Source organism: Dendrobates tinctorius, unplaced genomic scaffold, assembly GCF_039654945.1.
Source record: "Dendrobates tinctorius isolate UK_male_01 unplaced genomic scaffold, ASM3965494v1 ptg000036l, whole genome shotgun sequence".
Lineage (NCBI taxonomy): Eukaryota > Metazoa > Chordata > Amphibia > Anura > Dendrobatidae > Dendrobates > Dendrobates tinctorius.
The window spans coordinates 9,906,413-9,931,397 of record NW_027361704.1 but is presented as its reverse complement, the minus strand read 5'-3'; the positions used below and the strand labels follow the sequence as shown (position 1 = coordinate 9,931,397).

At 40.2% G+C, this 24,985-nt stretch overlaps 1 protein-coding gene across 6 annotated transcripts in view; it reads left to right on the top strand.

Annotated features, from left to right (window-relative positions):
- Positions 1-23,246, top strand: part of NME5 (NME/NM23 family member 5) — a 235,439-nt gene extending 212,193 nt beyond the window's left edge. For all 6 annotated transcript variants that reach the window (XM_073573716.1, XM_073573715.1, XM_073573714.1 and 3 more), the window contains one exon: positions 22,976-23,246. In XM_073573716.1, the coding sequence (XP_073429817.1) occupies positions 22,976-23,044 (69 nt within the window). In that variant the 3' untranslated portion in view covers positions 23,045-23,246. The remainder of the gene's footprint in view (positions 1-22,975) is intronic.
- Positions 23,247-24,985: the final 1,739 nt, after the last annotated feature.

Here is a 24,985-nt window from a genome sequence, read left to right as displayed (position 1 = left end):
AGACAAGGTAAAAAAATTTAACAAAATTGTAAAAGTATATACTGTAAAATAAAAATCACAAAATAAAGAACAAAAAAATGAAACAATATTACTCCAATAAATATATATTTAAGCAAAAACAAAAAAATAAACAAATAAAGTACACATATTTGGTACAGCAGCATCTGGAATGACCCGACCTATAAAACTTTCACACTAGTTAACCCTTTCAGTAAACACAGTAAAAAAATAAAACAAAAACATGGTAAAAAATGCTGTTTTATCATACCACCAAACAAAAAGTGGAATAGTGCTCCCATCAGCCGTATATTTCTCGGCCTTTTTTATGGGCTGAGAAAATCTCAGCATGCTGCGATTGTCAGCGTATTCCTCCAAAAATACGCCAATGCAAGTCAATGGGGGCGAGAAAAATACGGATTACACACGGACCAGACGTGTGACTTGCGAGAAATATGCACCGGTGTCTTTTAACCCCTTTACCCCCAAGGGTGGTTTGCACGTTCATGACCGGGCCAATTTTTACAATTCTGACCACTGTCCCTTTATGAGGTAATAACTCTGAAATGCTTCCATGGATCCCACTGATTCTGACAATATTTTCTCGTGACATATTGTACTTCATGTTAGTGGTAAAATTTCATTGATATAACTTTCGTTTATTTGTGAAAAAAACGGAAATATGGCGAAAATTTTGAAAATTTAGCAATTTTCCAACATTGAATTTTTATGCCCTTAAATCACACAAAAAACTTAATAAGTAACATTTCACATATGTTTACTTTACATCAGCACAATTTTGGAACCAGATTTTTTTTTGTTAGGAAGTTATAAGGGTTAAAAGTTGACCAGCGATTTTTCATTTTTGCAACACCATTTTATTTTTACTGACCACATCACATTTGAAGCCACTTTGAGGGGTCTATATGACAGAAAATACCCAAAAGTAACACCATTCTAAAAACTGCACCCCTCAAGGTGCTCAAAACCACATTCAAGAAGTTTATTAACCCTTCAGATGCTTCACAGGAATTTTTTGAATGTTTAAAAAAAATGAACATTTAACTTTTTTTCACAAAATAATTACTTCAGGTCCAATTTTTTTTATTTTACCAAGGGTAACAGGAGAAATTGGACTGCAAAAGTTGTTGTGCAATTTGTCCTGAGTACGCTGATATGTGGGGGGGAACCACTGTTTCGGTGCATGGTAGAGCTCAGAAGGGAAGGAGCGCCGTTTGACTTTTTTGATGCAAAATTGGCTGGAATTCAGATCGGACGTCATGTCACGTTTGGAGAGCCCCTGATGTACCTAAACAGTGGAAACTCTCCACAAGTGACCCCATTTTGGAAACTAGACCCCCTAAGGAACTTATCTAGATGTGTGGTGAGCACTTTGAACCCCCCAGTGCTTCACAGAAGTTTATAACGCCCGGGCGTGTAAATAAGAAAATCATATTTTTTCCACAAACATGATCTTTTAGTTCCCAATTTTTTTATTTTCCCAAGGGTAACAGGAGAAATTGGACCCCAAAAGTTGTTGTCCAATTTGTCCTTAGTACGCTGATTCCCCATATGTGGGATAAAACGACTGTATGGGGACACGTCAGGGCTCAGAAGGGAAGTAGTGACGTTTTGAAATGCAGACTTTGATGGAATGGTCTGCGGGTGTCATGTCGTGTTTGGAGAGCCTCTGATGTGCCTAAACTGTTGAAACTCCCCATAAGTGACCCCCATTTTGGAAATTAGACCCCCCACGGAACTTATCTAGATGTGTGGTGAGCACTTTGAACCCCCAAGTGCTTCACAGAAGTTTGTCATGAAAATAAAAAGTCATTTTTTTTTCCACAAAAATGATATTTTTGCCCCCAATTTTTTATTTTCCTAAGGGTAACAGGATAAATTGGACCCCAAAAGTTGTTTTGCAATTTGTCCTGAGTACGCTGATACCTCATATGTGGGGGTAAAACACTGTTTGGGCGCATGGCAGAGCTTGGAAGGGAAAGAGCACCATTTAACTTTTTCAACGCAGAATTGGCTGGAATTGAGATCAGACGCCATGTTGCATGTGGAGAGCACCTGATGTGCCCAAACAGTGTAAACCCCCCAATTCTAACTCCAACCCTAACCCCAACACACCCCTAACCCTAATCTCAGCCCTAACCCTAGCCCTACCCCTAGCCCTAACCCTAACCCTAATGGGAAAATGGAAATAAATACATTTTTTTAATTATATTATTTTTCCCTAACTAAGGGGGTGATAAAGGGGGGGTTTGATTTACTATTTATGGTGGGTTTTTATGTTTGGCAGCTGTCATACGCTAAAAGACGCTTTTTATTATAAAAATAGTTTTTGCATCATCACATTTTGAGAGCTATAATTTTTCCATATTTTGACCCACAGAGTCATGTGAGCTCTTATTTTTGGCGGGATGAGTTAACGTTTTTATTGGTACCATTTTCGGGCACGTGACATTTTTTGATCACTTTTTATTCCGATTTTTGGGATGCAGAATGAACAAAAACCAGCTTTTCAAGAATTTCTTTTGGGGGGGTGCGTTTACATCGTTCCGTGTGCGGTAAAATTGATAAGGCGGTTTAATTATTCGGGTCAGTACGATTACAGCGATACCTCATTTATGTCTTTTTTTACGTTTTGTAGCTTTTATACAATGAAAACAATTTTATATAAAAAATAATTATTTTTGCATTGCTTTATTCTGCAAGCTATAACTTTTTTATTTTTTCGCTGATGATGCTGTGTGGCAGCTCATATTTTGCGGGACAAGATGACGTTTTCAGCGGTACCATGGTTATTTATATCCGTTTTTATGATTGTGCGTTATTGCACTTTTTGTTCAGCGGTATGATAACAAAGCATTATTTTTTGCTTTGTTTTTTATTTTTATTTTTTAAGTGGTTCGCTAATGGGACAGTTTTATAGGGCGGGTCGTTACGGACGCGGTGATACTAAATATGTGTACTTTTATTGTTTTGTTTTGTTTTTTCATTTCCAAAAAAATCAATTTATTAGGGAATATTTTTTTAAAAAAATCTATTTAGCGATTTTTTTTATAAATTATTTTTACACTTTTTTTTTTACTTTATTACACTGTCCCAGGGGACAGTGCAATCCCCCGGTACACTGCAATCGTGTTTGATCGCAGTGTGCCAGGGGTTATCGTCCCGGGGGCGGTTCATGACCGCCCCTGACACATAGTGCCGGGTGTCAGCTATCACAGCTATCACAATCAGCTCACACCCGGCCGTGATCAGCGGCGCTCCCCCCGTGAGCGCCGCTGACCGCTATGACGTACTATCCCGTCCATGGGCATAGGGTCCCGGGTCCTATGGACGGGATAGTATGTCAGATGTTAGGAAAGGGTTAACAAAACCTGGCAATTCATTTTGCGATACAGTAAAATCACACTGACATGTTTAATAAAGAAAGGAAAGAATAGATATATACACATAGAATACATACAGTATGTATGTATATATATATATACTGTATATATACATGTCATTGAGACACACACACATATATATATATATATATATATATATATATATACAGTGTCTTGTGAAAGTATTCGGCCCTCTGGAACTTTTCAACCTTTTCCCAAATATCGTGCTCAAACATAAAGATACCTAATGTAAATTTTTGGTGAAGAATCAACAACAAGTGGGACACAATTGTAAAGTTGAATGAAATTTATTGGCTATTTTAAATTTTTGGTTAAATTCAAAAACTGAAAAGTGGGGCGTGCAATATTATTCGGCCCCTTTAACTTAATGCTTTGTTGCGCCACCTTTTGCTGCGATTACAGCTGCAAGTCGCTTGGGGTATGTATCTATGTTTTGTACATCGAGAGACTGAAATTCTTGCCCATTCTTGCTTGGCAAACAGCTCGAGCTCAGTCAGTGGATGGAGATCATTTGTGAACAGCAGTTTTCAGCTCTTTCCACAGATTCTCGATTGGATTCAGGTCTGGACTTTGACTTGGCCATATGTTTATTTGTGAACCATTCCATTGTAGATTTTGCTTTATGTTTGGGATCATTGTCTTGTTGGAAGACAAATCTCCGTCCCAGTCTCAGGTCTTTTGCAGACTCCAACAGGTTTTCTTCAAGAATAGTCCTGCATTTGGCTCCATCCATCTTCCCATCAATTTTAACCATCTTCCCTGTCCCTGCTGAAGAAAAGCAAGCCCAAACCATGATGCTGCCACCACCATGTTTAACAGAGGGGATGGTGTATTCAGGGTGATGAGCTGTGTTGCCTTTATGCCAAACATATCGTTTGTAGTGTTGAGCATTCCGATACTGCAAATATCGGGTATCGGCCGATATTCGCTCTATCGGAATTCCGATACCGAGTACCGATATTTTTTCAATATCAGATACCGGTATCGAAAGTCCCCATAATGCAATGAGCCACTGTTGTGGCTGTGGTTGGCTGCTGAAATGATGTCATCATGATGCGCGGTCTGTGCGCATCATGATGTGCGGTCTGTGCCGACTGCGGGGGGTCTGTGCCGACTGTCGGGGGTCTGTGCCGGCTGCCGGTGGTCTGTACGGGCCTCTCGGGGGCCTGTGCCGGCTGCCGGTGGTCTGTACGGGCCTCTCGTGGGTCTGTACAGGCCTGTCGGCGGCCTGTGCCGGCTGCCGGTGGTCTGTACGGGCCTCTCGGGGGCCTGTGCCGGCTGTCGGTGGTCTGTGCCGACTGCCGGAGGCCTGTGCCGGCTGCCGGTGGTCTGTACGGGCCTGCCGGGGGTCTTGTGTGTGTGCAGGCATCGTCCGATGGGACTACAAGTCCCATCAGGCGATGCCTGCTACAATGACAGTGATTGACACATTAGCCAATGATGGGACAGTAGTAGTCCCATCATCCGGCTAATGTGTAGAATGTAAAAAAAAAAAAAAACATACTACATACATATATACTACATTCATACAACATACATACATACTACATGCTACATACATGCTACATATATACTACATTCCTACAACATACATACTACATACATGCTACATATATACTACATTCATACAACATACATATATACTACATACATACTACATATATACTACAAACATACATACATACTACATACATGCTACATATATACTACATTCATACAACATACATACATACTACATACATACTACATTCATACAACATACATACTACATACATGCTGCATATATACTACATTCATACAACATACATATATGCTACATACATACTACATATATAATACATTCATACAACATACATACATACTACATACATGCTACATATATACTACATTCATACAACATACATACATACTGCATACTACATACATACTACATATATACTACATTTATACAACATACATATATACTACATACATACTACATATATACTACATTCATACAACATACATACATACTACATACATGCTACACATATACTACATTCATACAACATACATATATACTACATACATACTTCATATATACTACATTCATACAACATACATATATACTACATACATACTACATATATACTACATTCATACAACATACAAACATACTACATACATACTACATATATACTACATTCATACAACATACTACATACATACTACAATCATACAACATACATACATACTACATACATGCTACATATATACTACATTCATACAACATACATATATACTACATACAGTCATGGCCAAAAGTATTGACACCCCTGCAATTCTGTCAGATAATACTCAGTTTCTTCCTGAAAATGATTGCAAACACAAATTCTTTGGTATTATTATCTTCATTTAATTTGTCTTAAATGAAAAAACACAAAAAGAATTGTCCTAAAGCCAAATTGGATATAATTCCACACCAAACATAACAAAGAGGGTGGACAAAAGTATTGGCACTGTTCGAAAAATCATGTGATGCTTCTCTAATTTGTGTAATTAACAGCACCTATAACTTACCTGTGGCACCTAACAGGTGTTGGCAATAACTAAATCACACTTGCAGCCAGTTGACATGGATTAAAGTTGACTCAACCTCTGTCCTGTGTCCTTGTGTGTACCACATTGAGCATGGAGAAAAGAAAGAAGACCAAAGAACTGTCTGAGGACTTGAGAAACCAAATTGTGAGGAAGCATGAGCAATATCAAGGCTACAAGTCCATCTCCAAAGACCTGAATGTTCCTGTGTCTACCGTGCGCAGTGTCATCAAGAAGTTTAAAGCCCATGGCACTGTGGCTAACCTCTCTAGATGTGGCCAGAAAAGAAAAATTGACAAGAGATTTCAATGCAAGATTGTGCGGATGTTGGATAAAGAACCTCCACTAACATCCAAACAAGTTCAAGCTGCCCTGCAGTCCGAGGGTACAACGGTGTCAACCCATACTATCCGTCGGCATCTGAATGAAAAGGGACTGTATGGTAGGAGACCCAGGAAGACTCCACTTCTTACCCCGAGACATAAAAAAGCCAGGCTGGAGTTTGCCAAAACTTACCTGAAAAAGCCTAAAACATTTTGGAAGAATGTTCTCTGGTCAGATGAGACAAAAGTAGAGCTTTTAGGGCAAAAGCATCAACATAGAGTTTACAGGAGAAAAAAGAGACATTCAAAGAAAAGTACACGGTCCCTACAGTCAAACATGGCGGAGGTTCCCTGATGTTTTGGGGTTGCTTTGCTGCCTCTGGCACTGGACTGCTTGACCGTGTGCATGGCTTTATGGAGTCAGAAGACTACCAACAAATTTTGCAGCATAATTTAGGGCCCAGTGTGAGAAAGCTGGGTCTACCTCAGAGGTCATGGGTCTTCCAGCAGGACAATAACCCAAAACACACTTCAAAAAGCACTAGAAAATGGTTTGAGAGAAAGCACTGGAGACTTCTAAGGTGGCCAGCAATGAGTCCAGACCTGAATCCCATAGAACACCTGTGGAGAAATCTAAAAATGGCAGTTTGGAGAAGGCACCCTTCAAATATCAGGGACCTGGAGCAGTTTGCCAAAGAAGAATGGTCTAAAATTCCAGCAGAGCATTGTAAGAAACTCATTGATGGTTACCGGAAGCAGTTGGTCGCAGTTATTTTGGCTAAAGGTTGTGCAACCAAGTATTAGGCTGAGGGTGCCAATACTTTTGTCCGGCCCATTTTTGGAGTTTTGTGTGAAATGATCAATGTTTTGCTTTTTGCTTCATTCTCTTTTGTGTTTTTTCATTCAAGACAAATTAAATGAAGATAATAATACCAAAGAATTTTCAGGAAGAAACTGAATATTATCTGACAGAATTGCAGGGGTGTCAATACTTTTGGCCATGACTGTACATACTTCATATATACTACATTCATACAACATACATACTACATATATACTACATTCATACAACATACAAACATACTACATACATACTACATATATACTACATTCATACAACATACTACATACATACTACATATACACTCACTGGCCACTTTATTAGGTACACCATGCTAGTAACGGGTTGGACCCCCTTTTGCCTTCAGAACTGCCTCAATTCTTCGTGGCAGAGATTCAACAAGGTGCTGGAAGCATTCCTCAGAGATTTTGGACCATATTGACATGATGGCATCACACAGTTGGCGCAGATTTGTCGGCTGCACATCCCTGATGCGAATCTCCCGTTCCACCACATTCCAAAGATGCTCTATTGGATTGAGATCTGGTGACTGAGGAGGCCATTTGAGTACAGTGAACTCATTGTCATGTTCAAGAAACCAATCTGAGATGATTCGAGCTTTATGACATGGCGCATTATCCTGCTGAAAGTAGCCATCAGATGTTGGGTACATTGTGGTCATAAAGGGATGGACATGGTCAGCAACAATACTCAGGTAGGCTGTGGCGTTGCAACGATGCTCAATTGGTACCAAGGGGCCCAAAGAGTGCCAAGAAAAAATTCCCCACACCATGACACCACCACCACCAGCCTGAACCGTTGATACAAGGCAGGATGGATCCATGCTTTCATGTTGTTTACGCCAAATTCTGACCCTACCATCCGAATGTCGCAGCAGAAATCGAGACTCATCAGACCAGGCAACGTTTTTCCAATCTTCTACTGTCCAATTTCGATGAGCTTGTGCAAATTGTAGCCTCAGTTTCCTGTTCTTAGCTGAGAGGAGTGGTACCCGGTGTGGTCTTCTGCTGCTGTAGCCCATCTGCCTCAAAGTTCGACGCACTGTGCGTTCAGAGATGCTCTTCTGCCTACCTTGGTTGTAACGGGTGGCAATTTGAGTCACTGTTGCCTTTCTATCAGCTCGAACCAGTCTGCCCATTCTCCTCTGACCTCTGGCATCAACAAGGCATTTCCGGCCACAGAACTGCCGCTCACTGGATTTTTTTTCTTTTTCGGACCATTCTCTGTAAACCCTAGAGATGGTTGTGCGTGAAAATCCCAGTAGATCAGCAGTTTCTGAAATACTCAGACCAGCCCTTCTGGCACCAACAATCATGCCACGTTCAAAGGCACTCAAATCACCTTTCTTCCCCATACTGATGCTCGGTTTGAACTGCAGGAGATTGTCTTGACCATGTCTACATGCCTAAATGCACTGAGTTGCCGCCATGTGATTGGCTGATTAGAAATTAAGTCTTAACACACAGTTGGACAGGTGTACCTAATAAAGTGGCCAGTGAGTGTATACTACATTCATACAACATACATACATACTACATAATACATACATACTACATATATACTACATTCATACAACATACATACTACATACATGCTACATATATACTACATTCATACAACATACATACTACATACATACTACATACATACTACATTCATACAACATACATACATACTACATACATACTACATATATACTACATTCATACAACATACATATATACTACATACATACTTCATATATACTACATTCATACAACATACATAATACATACATGCTACATATATACTACATTCATACAACATACATACATGCTACATACATGCTACATATATACTACATTCATACAACATACATATATACTACATGCATACTACATATATACTACATTCATACAACATACATTCTACATACTACATACATGCTTCATATATACTACATTCATGCAACATACATACATACTACATACATACTACATTCATACAACATACATACATAGTACATACTACATACATACAACATGCTACAGACATACAACATACATACATACTACATACTGCATACATACTACATACATACTGCATACAATACATTCATACAATACATTCATTGACATACAGTACATATAACATAGAGTACATACTCACCATCACTTGTCACTTTGATCCCCAAAGCCATCTATAAAAAATTAGAAAATAACAAACAAGCGATATACTCCCTGATCCGCAGAAATCCACAAGGGTCCCACACCGATTTCCCATGGAGAACAGCAGCATTAGCTGATGCGACTGCTCTCTAGGGGGCTCCAGGAATCCAATGACAGGAGGTAGATATCCTTCCGCACTGTATTCCTCCGCCACTGTAAAAAAAATAGTCCCTAGTCTCACTTTATGGCAAAAGCTGCGTGGGAACTTTCTCACACAGCAATGCCAAAAGTGAGACATGGGACTATTTTTTTACAGTGGCGGAGGAATACAGTGTGGAAGGATACCTACCTCCCGTCATTGGATTATTGAAGCCCCTAGAGAGCGGTCGCATCAGCTGATGCTGCTGTTCTCCACGGGAAATCGGCGTGGGACCCTCGTGGATTTCTGCGGATCAGGAAGTATATCGGTTGTTTGTTATTTTCTAATTTTTTTATAGATGACACTGGCTTCGGGGATCAAAGTGACAAGTGATGGTGAGTATGTACTCTATATTATATGTACTGTATGTCTATATGTATGTATTGTATGAATGTATGAATGTATTGTATGTAGTATGTATGTAGTATGTATGCAGTATGTAGTATGTATGTATGTTGTATGTCTGTAGCATGTTGTATGTATGTAGTATGTACTATGTATGTATGTTGTATGAAATGTAGTATATATGAAGCATGTATGTAGTATATATGTATGTTGTTTGAATGTAGTATATATGTAGCATGTATGTAGTATGTAGTATGTATGTATGTTGTATGAATGTAGTATATATGAAGTATGTATGTAGTATGTATGTATGCTGTATATATGTAGCATGTATGTAGTATGTATGTTGTATGAATGTAGTATACATGTAGTATGTATGTAGTATATATGTATGTTGTATGAATGTAGTATATATGTAGCATGTATGTAGTATGTATGTATGTTGTATGAATGTAGTATATATGTAGCATGTATGTAGTATGTATGTATGTTGTATGAATGTAGTATATATGAAGCATGTATGTAGTATGTATGTATGTTGTATGAATGTAGTATATATGTAGTATGTATGTAGTATGTATGTATGTTGTATGAATGTAGTATATATGTAGTATGTATGCTGTATGAATGTAGTATATATGTAGTATGTATGTAGTATATATGTATGTTGTATGAATGTAGTATATACAGTATGTAGCATGTATGTAGTATGTATGTATGTATGTTGTATGTTGTATGAATGTAGTATATATGTAGTATGTATGTATGTTGTATGAATGTAGTATACATGTAGTATGTATGTAGTATATATGTATGTTGTATGAATGTAGTATATATGTAGCATGTATGTAGTATATATGTATGTTGTATGAATGTAGTATATATGTAGCATGTATGTAGTATATATGTTCTATGAATGTAGTATATATGTAGCATGTATGTAGTATATATGTATGTTGTATGAATGTAGTATATATGTAGCATGTATGTAGTATGTATGTATGTTGTATGAATGTAGTATATATGTAGTATGTATGTAGTGTATATGTATGTTGTATGAATGTAGTATATATGTAGCATGTATGTAGTATGTATGTATGTTGTATGAATGTAGTAGATATGTAGTATGTATGTAGTATGTTTTGTTTTTTGTTTTTTTTTACATTCAACACATTAGCCGGATGATGGGACTACTACTGTCCAATCATTGGCTAATGTGTCAGTCAGTCACTGTCATTGTAGCAGGCATCCCCCGATGGGACTTGTAGTCCCATCGGACGATGCCTGCACACACACACGACCCCCGGCAGGCCTGCACAGGCCCCCAGCAGCCGGCACAGGCCCCCGAGAGGCCCATACAGACCACCGGCAGCCGGCACAGGCCCCTGACAGGCCTGTACAGACCCCCGAGAGGCCTGTACAGACCTCCGGCAGCCAGCACAGGCCCCCGACAGTCGGCACAGACCCCCGAGAGGCGCGTACAGACCACCTGCAGCCGGCACAGGCCCCCGACAGTCGGCACAGACCCCCGGGAGGCCCGTACAGACCACCGGCAGCCGGCACAGGCCCCCGACAGTTGGCACAGACCCCCAAGAGGCCCGTACAGACCACCGGCAGCCGGCACAGGCCCCCGACAGTCGGCACAGACCCCCGAGAGGCCCGCACAGACCCCGCCCGCACACTCAGACACGCACAGTGTCCACCCATGCACCGCCCACACTCTTCCCCCTCCCAAACAGGATGTACAAGGCAAGAAAGGGGTTTTTTTTAATTCCGATATTTCTGTCCCATTTACTTGAATGGGACTTCCGGTATCGGAATCGGCGATACCGATACTTTTTGGTGTATCGGGCCGATCCAATCCTAGCCGATATTTCTGAATATGGGATGGTATCACTCAACACTAATCGTTTGGCATTGTTGCCAGAAAGTTTGATTTTGGTTTCATCTGACCAGAGCACCTTCTTCCATCCACATGTTTGGTGTGTCTCCCAGGTGGCTTGTTGCAAACTTTAAATGACACTTTTTATGGATATCTTTGAGAAATGGCTTTCTTCTTGCCACTCTTCCATAAAGGCCAGATTTGTGTAGTGTACAACTGATTGTTGTCCTATGGATAGACTGTCCCACCTCAGCTGTAGATCTCTGCAGTTCATCCAGAGTGATCATGGGCCTCTTGGCTGCATCTCTGATCAGTCTTCTCCTTGTTTGAGATGAAAGTTTAGAGAGACGGCCGGGTCTTGGTAGATTTGCAGTGGTATGATACTCCTTCCATTTCAATTTGATCGCTTGCATAGTGCTCCTTGGGATGTTTACAGTTTTGGAAATCATTTTGTATCCAAATACGGCTTTAAACCTCTCCACAACAGTATCACGGACCTGCCTGTTTTGTTCCTTGGTCTTCATGATGCTCTCTGTGCTTCAAACAGAACCCTGAGACTATCACAAAGCAGGTGCATTTATACGGAGACTTGATTACACACAGGTGGATTATATTTATCATCATTAGTCATTTAGGACAACATTGGATCATTCAGAGATCCACAATGAACTTCTGGAGTGAGTTTGCTGCACTGAAAGTAAAGGGGCTGAATAATATTGCACGCCCCACTTTTCAGTTTTTGAATTTACCCAAAAATTTAAAATAAGCTATACATTTCGTTCAACTTCGCAATTGTGTTCCACTTGTTGATTCTTCACAAAAACTTACATTTGTTATCTTTGTGTTTGAAGCATGATATATGGGAAAAGGTTGAAACGTTCCTGGAGCCAAATACTTTCGCAATGCACTGTAAATGTTGTTAACCACGGACCAGGGAATCAACAGTTTTCCTCTTTACAAGATATGGACAATGATGGTATTGATGATGACTTGGAAATTTCCCACATCCCCACCAAGAAGATGAAAATCACAGCTGCCAACACTGTGCAAAAAAGGCCAGAAATGTCTGGAAATTCATTTTCTCTTGGGCAAACTTTACCTCTTAATAAAATGGTACAGAATGATGCATACAGAGCTCTAAATTTCGTTCAACTTCACAACTGTGTCCCACTTGTTGTTGATTCTTCACCAAAAATTTACATTTGGTATCTTTATGTTTGAAGCATGATATGTGGGAAAAGGTTGAAAAGTTCCAGGGGGCAGAATACTTTCGCAACGCACTGTATATATATATTTCATAGAGTTCTACATAGCAGAATAGCTGCTAAATCAATTGCCGGCTTCTGTAAAATCATTCCAAAACCCGACAAGAAATGACAGATGGTTTACATACAGTAAATAATTTAATTTCATTTATATTTTATATGTCTTTGACTAATAATTAGATTAGGGTATTTGTGTAAAATTTGGGACATCTAGGTGTTAAATTAAGGAGTTAATTCGTTGAAATAAAATGCCTGGGCTCCTGCGGTAAATTCTCAACCAGAGAGGGAAAGCCAGTGAGTGAGGGCAGATATTAATAGCCTTGAGAGGGACCATTGTTTTTGGCCCCACCGGCTACAAAAATCTGCCCCCAGACACCCCAGAAAAGGCGCATCTATAAGATGCACCTTTTCTGGCACTTAGCCTCTCTATTCTCATTGCCTTGTAGCAGTGGCTAATGGGTTAATAATAATTGGAAGGTGACATTAAGCCAGTTTACTAATGGAGAGGTGTCAATAAGACATCTCTCCATTATTAACCATAGACTAGTAAAGGGTTAAAAAAAACCACAGACATTATTTAAAAATTCTTTTAATGAAATAAAGACACCAATTTTTGAGCAAATTTAGTCCTCTGCTAATCCATAAAAAAAAACATGGTCCTGTAAAAAAAAAAAAAAAAAAAGCAACAGTATACATACGTCTCTGCTGGTCAGTCAGGTCCCCCGTTGCAATCCATCAGAAGGGGTTAACTGGTTTACAACGGGATCGGTGCTAATGCGACCAGCCTGCTATAAACCATTGCCAGAATGAATTAGTTCTTCTCTGCGCAGCCTCCCCGGGTGACCGGAGATGAAATAATGAGCGTGGGAAAGTTTGTGAACTTTTTCCCTGGCCCATCAGTTCAAATCTGGTTAGCCAGGGACGTCAGTGAAATATTAATTAATATATATATATATATATATATATATATAAATATATTTATTTATTCTATGTGTCTGTAGCTATTCTTTCGTTTGTCTTATAACCTGTCATTATATGTCCATTTTGCAAGCCTGCGAGAAAATCTCGGCATACAGATGCAATACGGATGTCATACGGATGTTTACATGCACAAAAAACGGAGCCACACCTTGACAACGGATGACATACAGATCACTATTCAGGGAACATTTCTGCGTATTACGACCGTAAAATGCGGTCCGTATTTTTATATGTTGTGTCTGACTCCAGCCTAACAGCTATAGTTTTCAGAATAAAGCCATGCAAAAAGTTATTTTTTTATAAAATTGTTTTTATTGTGTAAAAGCGGAAAAAAAATATATAAATTTGGTATCACTGTAATCGTACTGACCCAAAGACTCAGGCTGCCGTATCAATTTTATCACATGGTGAACGGTATTTAAAAAAACAAATCTATTGCTGATCAGCTGATGTACTACGGTGAACTATCATGGCGGCTCAGTGATACACTGCGGGAGTGATTACTTCCTGTCAGTGTATCGCCGGGGGCCGGGTGACATCGACTTGGAACACTAGGAGTTAAATGGACTACGACAGACAGGGAGTATACGTTGGTTTATTATTTTTGATTGCTTGCAGAAGATGCAGGCATCGGGGATTAGGTATTCAGTGAGTATGTATTTTGTATGTGAATATGTATGTGATTATGTCAATGTTTTGATTTTTTTTTTTACAATTGAACTCAGGCGCTGAATGATGAGACTATTCTCCCATCATCGGCTCATGCTGTCTCTGTTATATGTGACAGCAGACATAGCCGGATGGGAGTAGTAGTCTCATTAGATGACGCCTAAATAAAATCACTATGGACTGTTCGCTGCATGGGTACACACACATACAGACACCCGCAGACAGACACACATTCTGCGCTCACACATATTCTCCGCTCACACACTCTTTGTCCTTCTGACATCATTTTCTTTGACAATTCTGCAGTGCTTTTGGCAGGAAATCTGCAGCAAATCCACAGCAAATACGCAAACCTTTTTACACCTGCATTTTTGCTGCAGATTTGACTGACTCAGTTGAAGTCAATGAGTCAAAAACGCTGAAGAAATGCAAAAATAATTGACATGCTGTAGAAAATAAAACTCTGCAAATACGGACGGAAATTTACGGATCAAGTGCACAACACTTCAAGATTGTCATTGCATTACCTTGCTTTAGTATTCCATTGCGTTTTTGGAGTATGTCAGTGTGTAAAAAAAGCTGCAAAAACGCATCAAAAATGCATCGTGTGCACATAGCCTAACTCTGCTGCCTCATTATGGTGAATGGACCTGTTAGGGGTTTCATCTTAATCAAGTAATTCAGATGATTTAAATGGAAACCACGATGCAAGTTCTTGGCATAGAGCACAAGATAAATGTGATCTAAAATTTTATGTAAAATGTTCCCAACAAAAGTGTCAACTCAATCCACAAAATAAGCTTCACTCAGGTCTGTCATCTGTCAATGGAAATATAGGGGGATGCCACTTTACTGGTAGCACAAAGGTTCTGTAAAAGCGCTATGGTTCCCATCGCACCAAAAGAAATCCATCAAATTCTATGCTCCCAGATCCACATATCACACAGTCTGCTTTAATTACATTTAGCATCCACTTTTTTGGCATCTCTGTAGTGATGAGAGCCCACGGGGTCAATGTCTCCAGAAGCACAAGAAAGGCACAATGTATAGGCACTACAACGTACTGGGCCCTACAATGGCAGATTTGCAATTTTCTCTTAGCAACATTCACTGTTGCTTGGTTCTGTCAAACACCCAGCAAGGGTGTAATTTCTAAAATGAGGTTACTTCAGGGGGGATTCTGCTCTTCTGGCATTTAGAGACTCTATATATGGAGTCCTCAAACTATTCTATGTTTGTTCTCCAAGACTCATATATGCTCCTTCCATTCCTAGTCTCACTGTGTGGCTAAGCAGCACTGTGTAGCCACATATGGGGTATTGCCATGTTCAGCAGAAATTTTGTGACAAATTTTCGTGCTGTTTTTTTACCCATTTTCCCATGTAAAAAATATAAAATCTGGGGCTGAATCAAAAATGTTGTGGCAAAAATGTAATTGTTTTTTCTTCATCGCCCAATGGTATAAAATTCCGTGACTCACCTTTGGTGTCAATATGATCACTGCACCCCTAGATGAATTTATTGAGAGGTGTCGTAAAATGAGGTCACTTATCTGGGGGTTTCGCTGTTCTCTGCTCTGCCAATGTGACATGGCACCCTTAAACCATTCCAGCAAAATCTGCACTACAATATGGTGCTTCTTCCTTTCTGAGTTTTGCACTGTGCCTCAAAAGTAGCTTTCAACCACACATGGGGTATTGGTGCACTCAGGAGAAATTGCATAACAAACTGAACCATTCATTTTCTCCTATTATGCCTTTTGAAAATTGAAATTTTAGGGCCAAAGCAACATTTTAGTGGAAAAAAATTGTAATTTTCCATTGACTCAGCCCAATATTATGCAATTTTGTGAATTGCCTGAAGGTTAAAAATGCTCACGACACCCCTAGATGAATTCCTCAAGGAGTATAGTTTCCAAAATGGGGTCACTTGTGAGGGTGTCTGCTGTTTTGGCACGGGCTCTTCAAATGTGACATGGCATCCACAATCTATTCCATCCAAAATTGAGCTCCATAATTCAATTGGCACTCTTTCTCGAGCTTTTTCGTGCTCCCAAACAGTAGTTTCCCACCACATATGGGGTATCATTGTACTCAGGAGAAATTGCTCAACAAATTATATGGTTCATTTTCTCCTGTTAGCCTTATGAAAAAAAAATGGAGGTAAAGCAACATTTTAGTGGGAAAAATGTGATTTTTTTTATTTTCACGGCTCAGCGTTATACACTTCTGTGAAGCTCCTAAAGCTCCGTACAGCGGGCTCTATACAGCCACTAACATGAGAGTGGATGCGACCTGTAGTGCCATCCATACCAAACAGTAGAAAAGACAGCGCCTCAAACGTTGGTGAAAAAAGGAATCACATTTATTCTGCCTCCTGTGGCAACGTTTCAATCCGAAGATCTTTATCTTGATAAAGATCTTTGGATCGAAACGTTGCCACAGGAGGCATAATAAATGTGATTGCTTTTTTCTCCAGCATTTGAGGCGCTGTCTTTTCTACTGTTTGGTATGGATCTTTTTCCAGGATGAACTCCCTGGATGTGATGTGCGTCCTAATAAGTGTCTTGAAGGACTTTGGCCATTTGAGGTGCGGATTAACTTCCAATTTTTGATTGACTGTAGTGCCATCCAGTCTGTCAATATGGGTGTGAGTACTGTCCAGCTGAAGACATCAGTTCACTGATCCAACCAATTAGAGAGTACCACACGCTACAAAGGCTTTCAGCTTACTGCTCAGGAAGCTTCCAGATACAGCTTAGTGTTTCCCTGGCTAGGTGTGCATCTTCTGCTCCTATTTGGTTTAGTGTATTCCTAGTTTTACACTGGCTTGTTTCTGACTATTGTTATGGATTCTGATTTTGTCCTTGGCGTGACCTCTCGGCTCTGACCCTGCTTGGCGATTATTCCTACCTCTGGAAGCATACCATTCCATGGTAGCATTCCACTGGGTCCTATTGTAAAACCAGATCACTGTACTGGGGTTAAAGGGTATTGGGATTTCTCTGGAGTCTGCCAGAAGGGGGTGGCTTGTGCAAAGTCTGTTCTAGGCAGCCCTTTGAGCCTGTGGCCTCAGGCAGATGTTACATAGGAGTGTATTTTCCAAAATAGGGTCAATTGTGTGGGAGTTTCCACTGTTTAGAGACATCAGGAGCTCTGCAAACACGACGTGGTGTCTACCTATTCCAGATAATTTTGCACTCCAAAAGTCAAATGGCTCTCCTTCCCTTACAAGCCCTGCGGTGTGCTCAAACAGTAGTTTTCCTCCACATATTGGATATAAGTGTACTTTAAGGACAAATTGCACAACAAATTGTGTGGTTCATTTTCCTGTTTCCCTTGTAAAAATGCAAAATTTGGGGCTAAGTGGACATTTTAGTGGGAAAAATTAAAATGTTGTTTCTTCCTAATTGCTTTAATTCCTGTGAAGCATCTAAAGGGTTAAATTAACTCTTGATTTTGATTTTTGAGCACTTTGAGAGGTTCAGTTCTTAAAATGGCGTCAGTTTTTTGTATTTTTGGTCACATACAGTGGGTACGGAAAGTATTCAGACCCCTTTAAATTTTTAAATTTGGTAAATTCAAAAAAGTTCTTTTTTTTTTTCTCATTATTGTACACTCTGCACCCCATCTTGAATGGAAAAAACATAAATGTAGAAATTTTTGCAAATTTATTAACAAAAGAAAAACTGAATATGGTCATAAGAGAAACTGAAACTGGTCATAAGTATTCAGACCCTTTGCTCAGACACATATTTAAAGGCCCCTTTACATTTAGCGATGCACCAGCGATCCCGATCATGATATGACCCTGTCAGGATCGCTGGTGCATCACTAAATGGTCGCTAGTGAGCTGCCAAATAGGCAGATCTCACTAGCGACGCAGCGATGCTCGGCGGTCGCTCTTACCTTTCAGACGCGGCGAGGGTGTCCGTCTTCCGCCTTCCTCCATGGCTCGCTCGTCGGCGCCAGCAGGAAGCCAACGACGAGAAATGGACCAGGCCGATCTCGCGCGATCAGCGATAACTAGCAGGGGAGTCGGTCGGAGGTAAGTATCACATGTAGCGATATATCGCTAGCAATATCGCTGCTGCGTCAGAAAATCGGTGATGCTTTAGCGATATTGCTAGCGATATCGCTATGTGTAAAGCCCCCTTAAGTCACATGCTATCCATTTCCTTGTGATCCTCCTTGAGATTGTTCTACTCCTTCATTGGAGTCCAGCTGTGTTTAACCTGATAGGACTTGATTTGTAAAGGCACACACCTATCTATATAAGACCTCACAGCTCACAGTGTATGTCAGACCAAATGAGAATCATGAGATCAAAAGAACTGGCCAAGGAGCTCAGAGACAGACTTTTGGCAAGGCACAGATCTGTCCAAGGTTACAAAAGAATTTCTGCAGTACTCAAGGTTCCTAAGAGCACCGTGGCCTCCATAATCCTTAAATGGAAGAAGTTTGGGACCACCAGAAGTCTTCCTAGACCTCGCCGTCCAGCCAAACTGAGCAATCGTGGGAGAAGAGCCTTGGTGAGAGAGGTAAAGAAGAAACCCAAGATCACTGTGGCTGAGCTCCAGAGATGCACTAGGGAGATGGAAGAACGTTCCACAAAGTCAACTATCACTGCAGCCCTCCACCAGTTGGGCCTTTATGGCAGAGTGGCCCGATGGAAGCCTGAGTGCAATACATATGAAAGCCCGTATAGAGTTTGCTAAAAAACACATGAAGGACTCACAGACTATGAGAAATAAGATTCCCTGGCCTGATGAGACAAAGACAGACTTTTTAGTGATAATTCTAAGCGGTATGTGTGAAGAAAACCAGGCACTGCTCATCACCTGCCCAATACAATCCCAACAGTGAAACATGGTAGTGGCAGAATCATGCTATCTGGGTATTTTTCAGCTGCAGGAACAGGACAACTGGTTGCAATTGAAGGAAACATGAATGCGGCCAAGTACAGAGATATCCTAGATGAAAACCTCTTCCAGAGTGCTCTGGACCTCAGACTTGGCCGAAGGTTCACCTTCCAACAAGACAATAACCCTAAGCACACAGCTAAAATAACAAATGAGTGGCTTCAGAACAACTCTGTGATCATTCTTGATTGGACCAGCCAGAGCCCTGACCTAAACCCAAATGAGCATCTCTGGAGAGACCTGAAAATGGCTGTCCACCAACGTTCACCATCCAACCCAACGGAACTGGAGAGGATCTGCAAGGAAGAATGGCAGAGGATCCCCAAATCTAGGTGCGATAATTTTTTTGCATTATTCCCAAGAAGACTCATGGCTGAACTAGCTCAAAAGGTGCTTCTACTCAATACTGAGCAAAGGGTCTGAATACTTATGACCATGTGATATTTCAGTTTTTCTTTTATAATAAATTTGCAAAAACTTCTACATTTCTGTTTTATTCAGTCAAGACGGGGTGCAGAGCGTACAGTAATGAGAAAAAAATGAACTTTTTTGAATTTACCAAATGGTTGCAATGAAACAAAGAGTTAAAAATGTAAAGGGATCTGAATATTTTCCGTACCCACTGTAAAAAGCACGAACAATTCAAAAAGTCATCACAAAATGGTTAAGTTCATTTATGCATAAGACTTTCAGTTTTAATTAGCTATAAAATGGTTTTCTACGTCACATAAATGAGTAGTTACAGATGCCAGAAATTAAACTACTATGTCAGCCTGTAGGAAATATATGATTATCAAAATGTTTCACATCAGTTTCCCAGTAAAGCATATATGATAATTGAAAAAAGCCTAGAGGAAATGTAAGTTGGCTTTTAAATTAAGCACTCATAGTTATTCAGGACAGAAGGCTATAAAGAAGATGCTTTGCAAAGTTAAAACAGATAAAAATTGATAATGTATAGCCTTTTACAAAAGGTCAAAACTTCTCATAGGCCACATAATTCCAGTAAAGGAGAATAATGGGGGCTAGCTGGGATCCTGATCCGCCAAGAGGTGACGTATGAGATGTGTATGCAGATTTTTTTTTTCATAGTAATGGATGCTTACTTTTCTACACAATCACCCTGACATGCACATTGTTTGTGTCAAATCTGCTCTGGTGGTCTTCACTTCTGTAGAATTAAAAAGTGAGTAATCAAAACAATGGGAATATTGATTATATGAATAAATTTAAAAAATGGCATGGGTTACCTGCCCGAGAATACCAGGCCCCAGCTGTCAGCTTTATTTATTTATTTAAATAATTAAACAAACAGCATGGGGACCCCCTCTATTCTTGATAACTAACCTTGCTGAAGCTTGACAGCTGAGGGTTGCAGCCCCAGCTGTGAATGTGGCCTGACTGGTTAAGCAAAAATACAGAGGAACCTATGCCGTTTTTTTTTTAATTATTTATTTACAGCGCAGGAGCAGCTTTTGAATACTCCCATCCGCTGCTCTTGCTGTCACTATAATTAGTGGTAGCAGGTGTCGGATGATGGGTTCAGAAGTCACATCAGCTGACACCAGTGACCGGAGGTAAACTTTATACCTCCAATCACAGCTGAGCACTCCAGCTGTCTTTTGACAGCATGGGAACTGCGGCTGTCTGACCGGCAGTGATGATTTCCCTGCCGATCAAAAGCGGTGTTTGCCGCGCTGTCATGCACATGACAATGTGACAAACACTCGGTGTTCGAACAGTAATTCTGAACCCAAACAGTAATACAGACTTCCTGGTGAAGTCCGTGTTCGGTGCCCGAAGAGTAGGTGTTCGGTACAGCCGCCGAATTTTACTGTTCAGGTTCTCCCATCTCTACTCACTATACATTATGCATTATGTAATCCACCCCCAAGGATCCTTATCTAACATAGTAACATAGTTAGCAAGGCCGAAAAAAGGCATTTGTCCATATTTCATCAGAATAAATCCCCAGATGTACGTCCTTCTAAAGAACCTAATAACTGTAATAATAACAATATTAATAACAATATTGTTACGCTTCAGAAGGACATCCAGCCCTCTCTTGAACCCCTCAACTGAGTTCGCCATCACTACCTCCTCAGGCAAGGAATTCCAGATTCTCACTGCCCTAACAGTAAAGAATCCTCTTCTATGTTTGTTCTGTCCTCACTAAATGAAGCAGAATTCATGTAGCTATACAGGCAGCTAAACCGCCTTACCAGGGTCCAATGAGGAGACTGTGGTTAAATCTGTACTTTTATTGAATGTGATGGTATATTGATGCAGTGAAACTACAAGCAAAACATAATATATACAATCAGTCAGTACAAGGTACATCAGGAATTCATATATACATAATACATTATAAATCAACATCTGCACTAATAGCTAACCAGTGGAAGGACTAATTAACCAGGCTAATATGAGACAGGAATTAGATACAGGAAGCATAAATACGTACCAGCGATGCTATCACAAGGGAAGAAGAGAATTGAGATGCTTCCTGAATGTAGGCTGAAGGAAAATGGAGAACTGGAGGGAAAATACCATAATCCTTTGCAAAAGGCTACCAGAATGCACTGCAACTGAGGGAAAAGTACAAGCGAAGTGAAAGTAAAGCACAATAAAACTGCAGTTATGACTCTGGTCACTAGAGGGAGCCAGACACACACTGAAAACATTAACAAGCAGATAATTAAGGATTATAAATCAGATGTTGGAGACAGAACAGTGTTGGTGGAAAAACCTTCTCTCCTCCAGATGCAGAGAATGCCCCCTTGTGACCGTCACCTTCCTTGGTATAAACAGATCCTTGGAGAAATATTTGTATTGTCCTATTATATACTTATACATGGTTATTAGATCGCCCCTCAGTCATCTTTTTTCTAGACTAAATAATCCTAAATTTGATAATCTATCCCATCCTCTTTATTAATTTTTTTGCCCTCCTTTGTACTCGCTATAGTTCCATTATATCCTTCCTGAGCACCGATGCCCAAAACTGTACACAGTACTACATATGCGATCTGACCAGGGATTTGTACAGAGGCAGTATAATGCACTCATCATGTTTATCCAGACCTCTTTTAATGCACCCCATGATTCTGTTTGCCTTGGCAACCGCTGCCTTGCTCTGGCTGCTCCAGGTAAGTTTATCATAAACTAGGAAGTCCTTCTCCATGTCAGATTTACCCAAATTTATCTACCGTACATACAGTGCTCAATATTCCCATTGTTTTAATTTCCCCTTTGTAATTCTATAGAAATGAAACCTGATCAGATTAGACACATGTAATGTGATGTAAACAATATGCTTTCTGTTAACACATGAGACATTTAAGCAGTAATGATCCAAAATTTACATTTTGTTTTGTTACAGATATGGCTTGCTGATTGGCTTCTGAAGCACAACACAAGCAGGCCTGAAGTTGCTAATAAAAGCATTTAATGCTGACCCATCCATCGTCTTTGTCACACAGTTGCTCCTGCGCCAGTGTTTTGTCTGAAACGGTTGAAACGTAATTTGTTGCTTCTATTCCTGCACCTATAATAGTGTGAGCATATGTCTGTTTTACCTTCACATGATAATAAAGTAATTGTATCTGTGTAATAAAAGTGTGCGGTGAAGCTTTTCACTACATTTTCCATGGGACCAGCACTTTCTTCCGCCTGCACTTCGAAATTCTGATTATGTGCATGCCAATTCTCCTTATCAGCCATAGACAGGGGCCTGATGGTTGGTGGAAAAAGAGGCTTGAAGAGCTGGAAAGCTGTCCATACAGGCCAAGTCCCCTGAATTTGCAGGCTTCTGTATGCATAAACCTTCATCAGTGCATTATTAGAAAACAGAGACCTGGACTTTTAATACAAAGGTATGGAGGTCAGCAATATTTCATATACTGTACATAGATAACATTAGTTTAGGGTTTAAAAACCTGCTGACAGGTTCCCTTTGAATAAAACAATTATTCAGTGTCCAAATAATATATCATACTTACCACAAAAGCTTAGTAATAATCACCATAAAATATACATTGTATACATTATAAAATAATGAACCAGCTAATCAAACTCATACTGTTAATGACAGCACAATAGCAATCCCAAAAATGTGCAGAATATTACAATTGCCAATTATATAGCAAATTATGATAAAATAAATAAATATTCTGGCACTTTGCCCGGCTCTTCCCTCTAGCGGTGGCAAGTAGGGTTCAAGTTTGTGGGGTTGATGTCACCTTTGTATTGTCAGGTGACATCAAGCCCACAGCTCAGTAATGGAGAGGTGGAGTTTATAAGACACTTATCCATTACTAATCCTATGGTTAAATGGTAAATAAAGACAGCCAGCATAAAGTCTTTTATTTCAAATAAAAGAAAACCCACTTAAAAATAACAAACACAGTTATACCTAATTCCACTGAATCCCTCGTCTCCTGTAATAAAACAAAAATAAAAAACAACAACCTGTCTGTCATTCTGCCCCACATCATAATCAATGTCTGGGGGATAAATAAGTTTTCAACTTGGACGATGCCAAGATGTAACCGTCCAGGCTGAGAACCACTGGGTAATGAGTTGCTGCAAGTGCAGTGTCAGTGACTAGAGGTGACATCATTGAGGCTTCTGCCGATCACTGAGGCTGCATTCCCGGCCAGAAAATAAACTGCGGTGACCTCAGCACCGTGAAAAAAAGTCTCACGGTGCAGAGGCAAGTACACCACAGTTCAAATTCACCGCAGTTCAAATTCTCCTGGTGAAATGCGGTGACATTTTTTTTTCTTACAGTGCCAAGGTCTTTTTGGATAACCTGGCTGGTTGTCAAAAATACACGGAACCCACAACTTTTTTTATTCTTTATTTAAATTGCAGGAGCCAGCTGATGAATACTCCCATCAGCCGCTCCTGCTCTCGCTGTTATTAGCGGCAGCAAGCGTCGGCTGATGGAAGCAGTAGTCCCATCAGCTGACACCAGTGATCAGAGGTACACTTTATACCTGCAATCACAGCTACACTGTCACGCTGTCTTTTGACAGCGTGGGAACAGCAGCTGTCTGACCATCGGTAATGATTTTACTGCCGAACAGAAGTGGTGTTTGCCGCTGTCATGCACATAACAGCTTGGCAAACACTGGATGTTTGGGCCCCCCCATTCAGTCTGAGTTTGGGTCCAGGTACTGTTCTGGTACCCGAACCCAAACTTTTTGTAACTGTTCGGCCGAACCCACCGGACCCGAACATCCAGGTGTCTGCCCATCTCTAGTTGCTATGGCAGCTGGGGGTCTGTTGAAGACCCCTCTACGTACCATCATAAAGCTCCATTTAAACCCAGCTATAATTTTTACTGTATAGCAATACCAATAGATAGGTTAGGTCATCAATGTCTTAT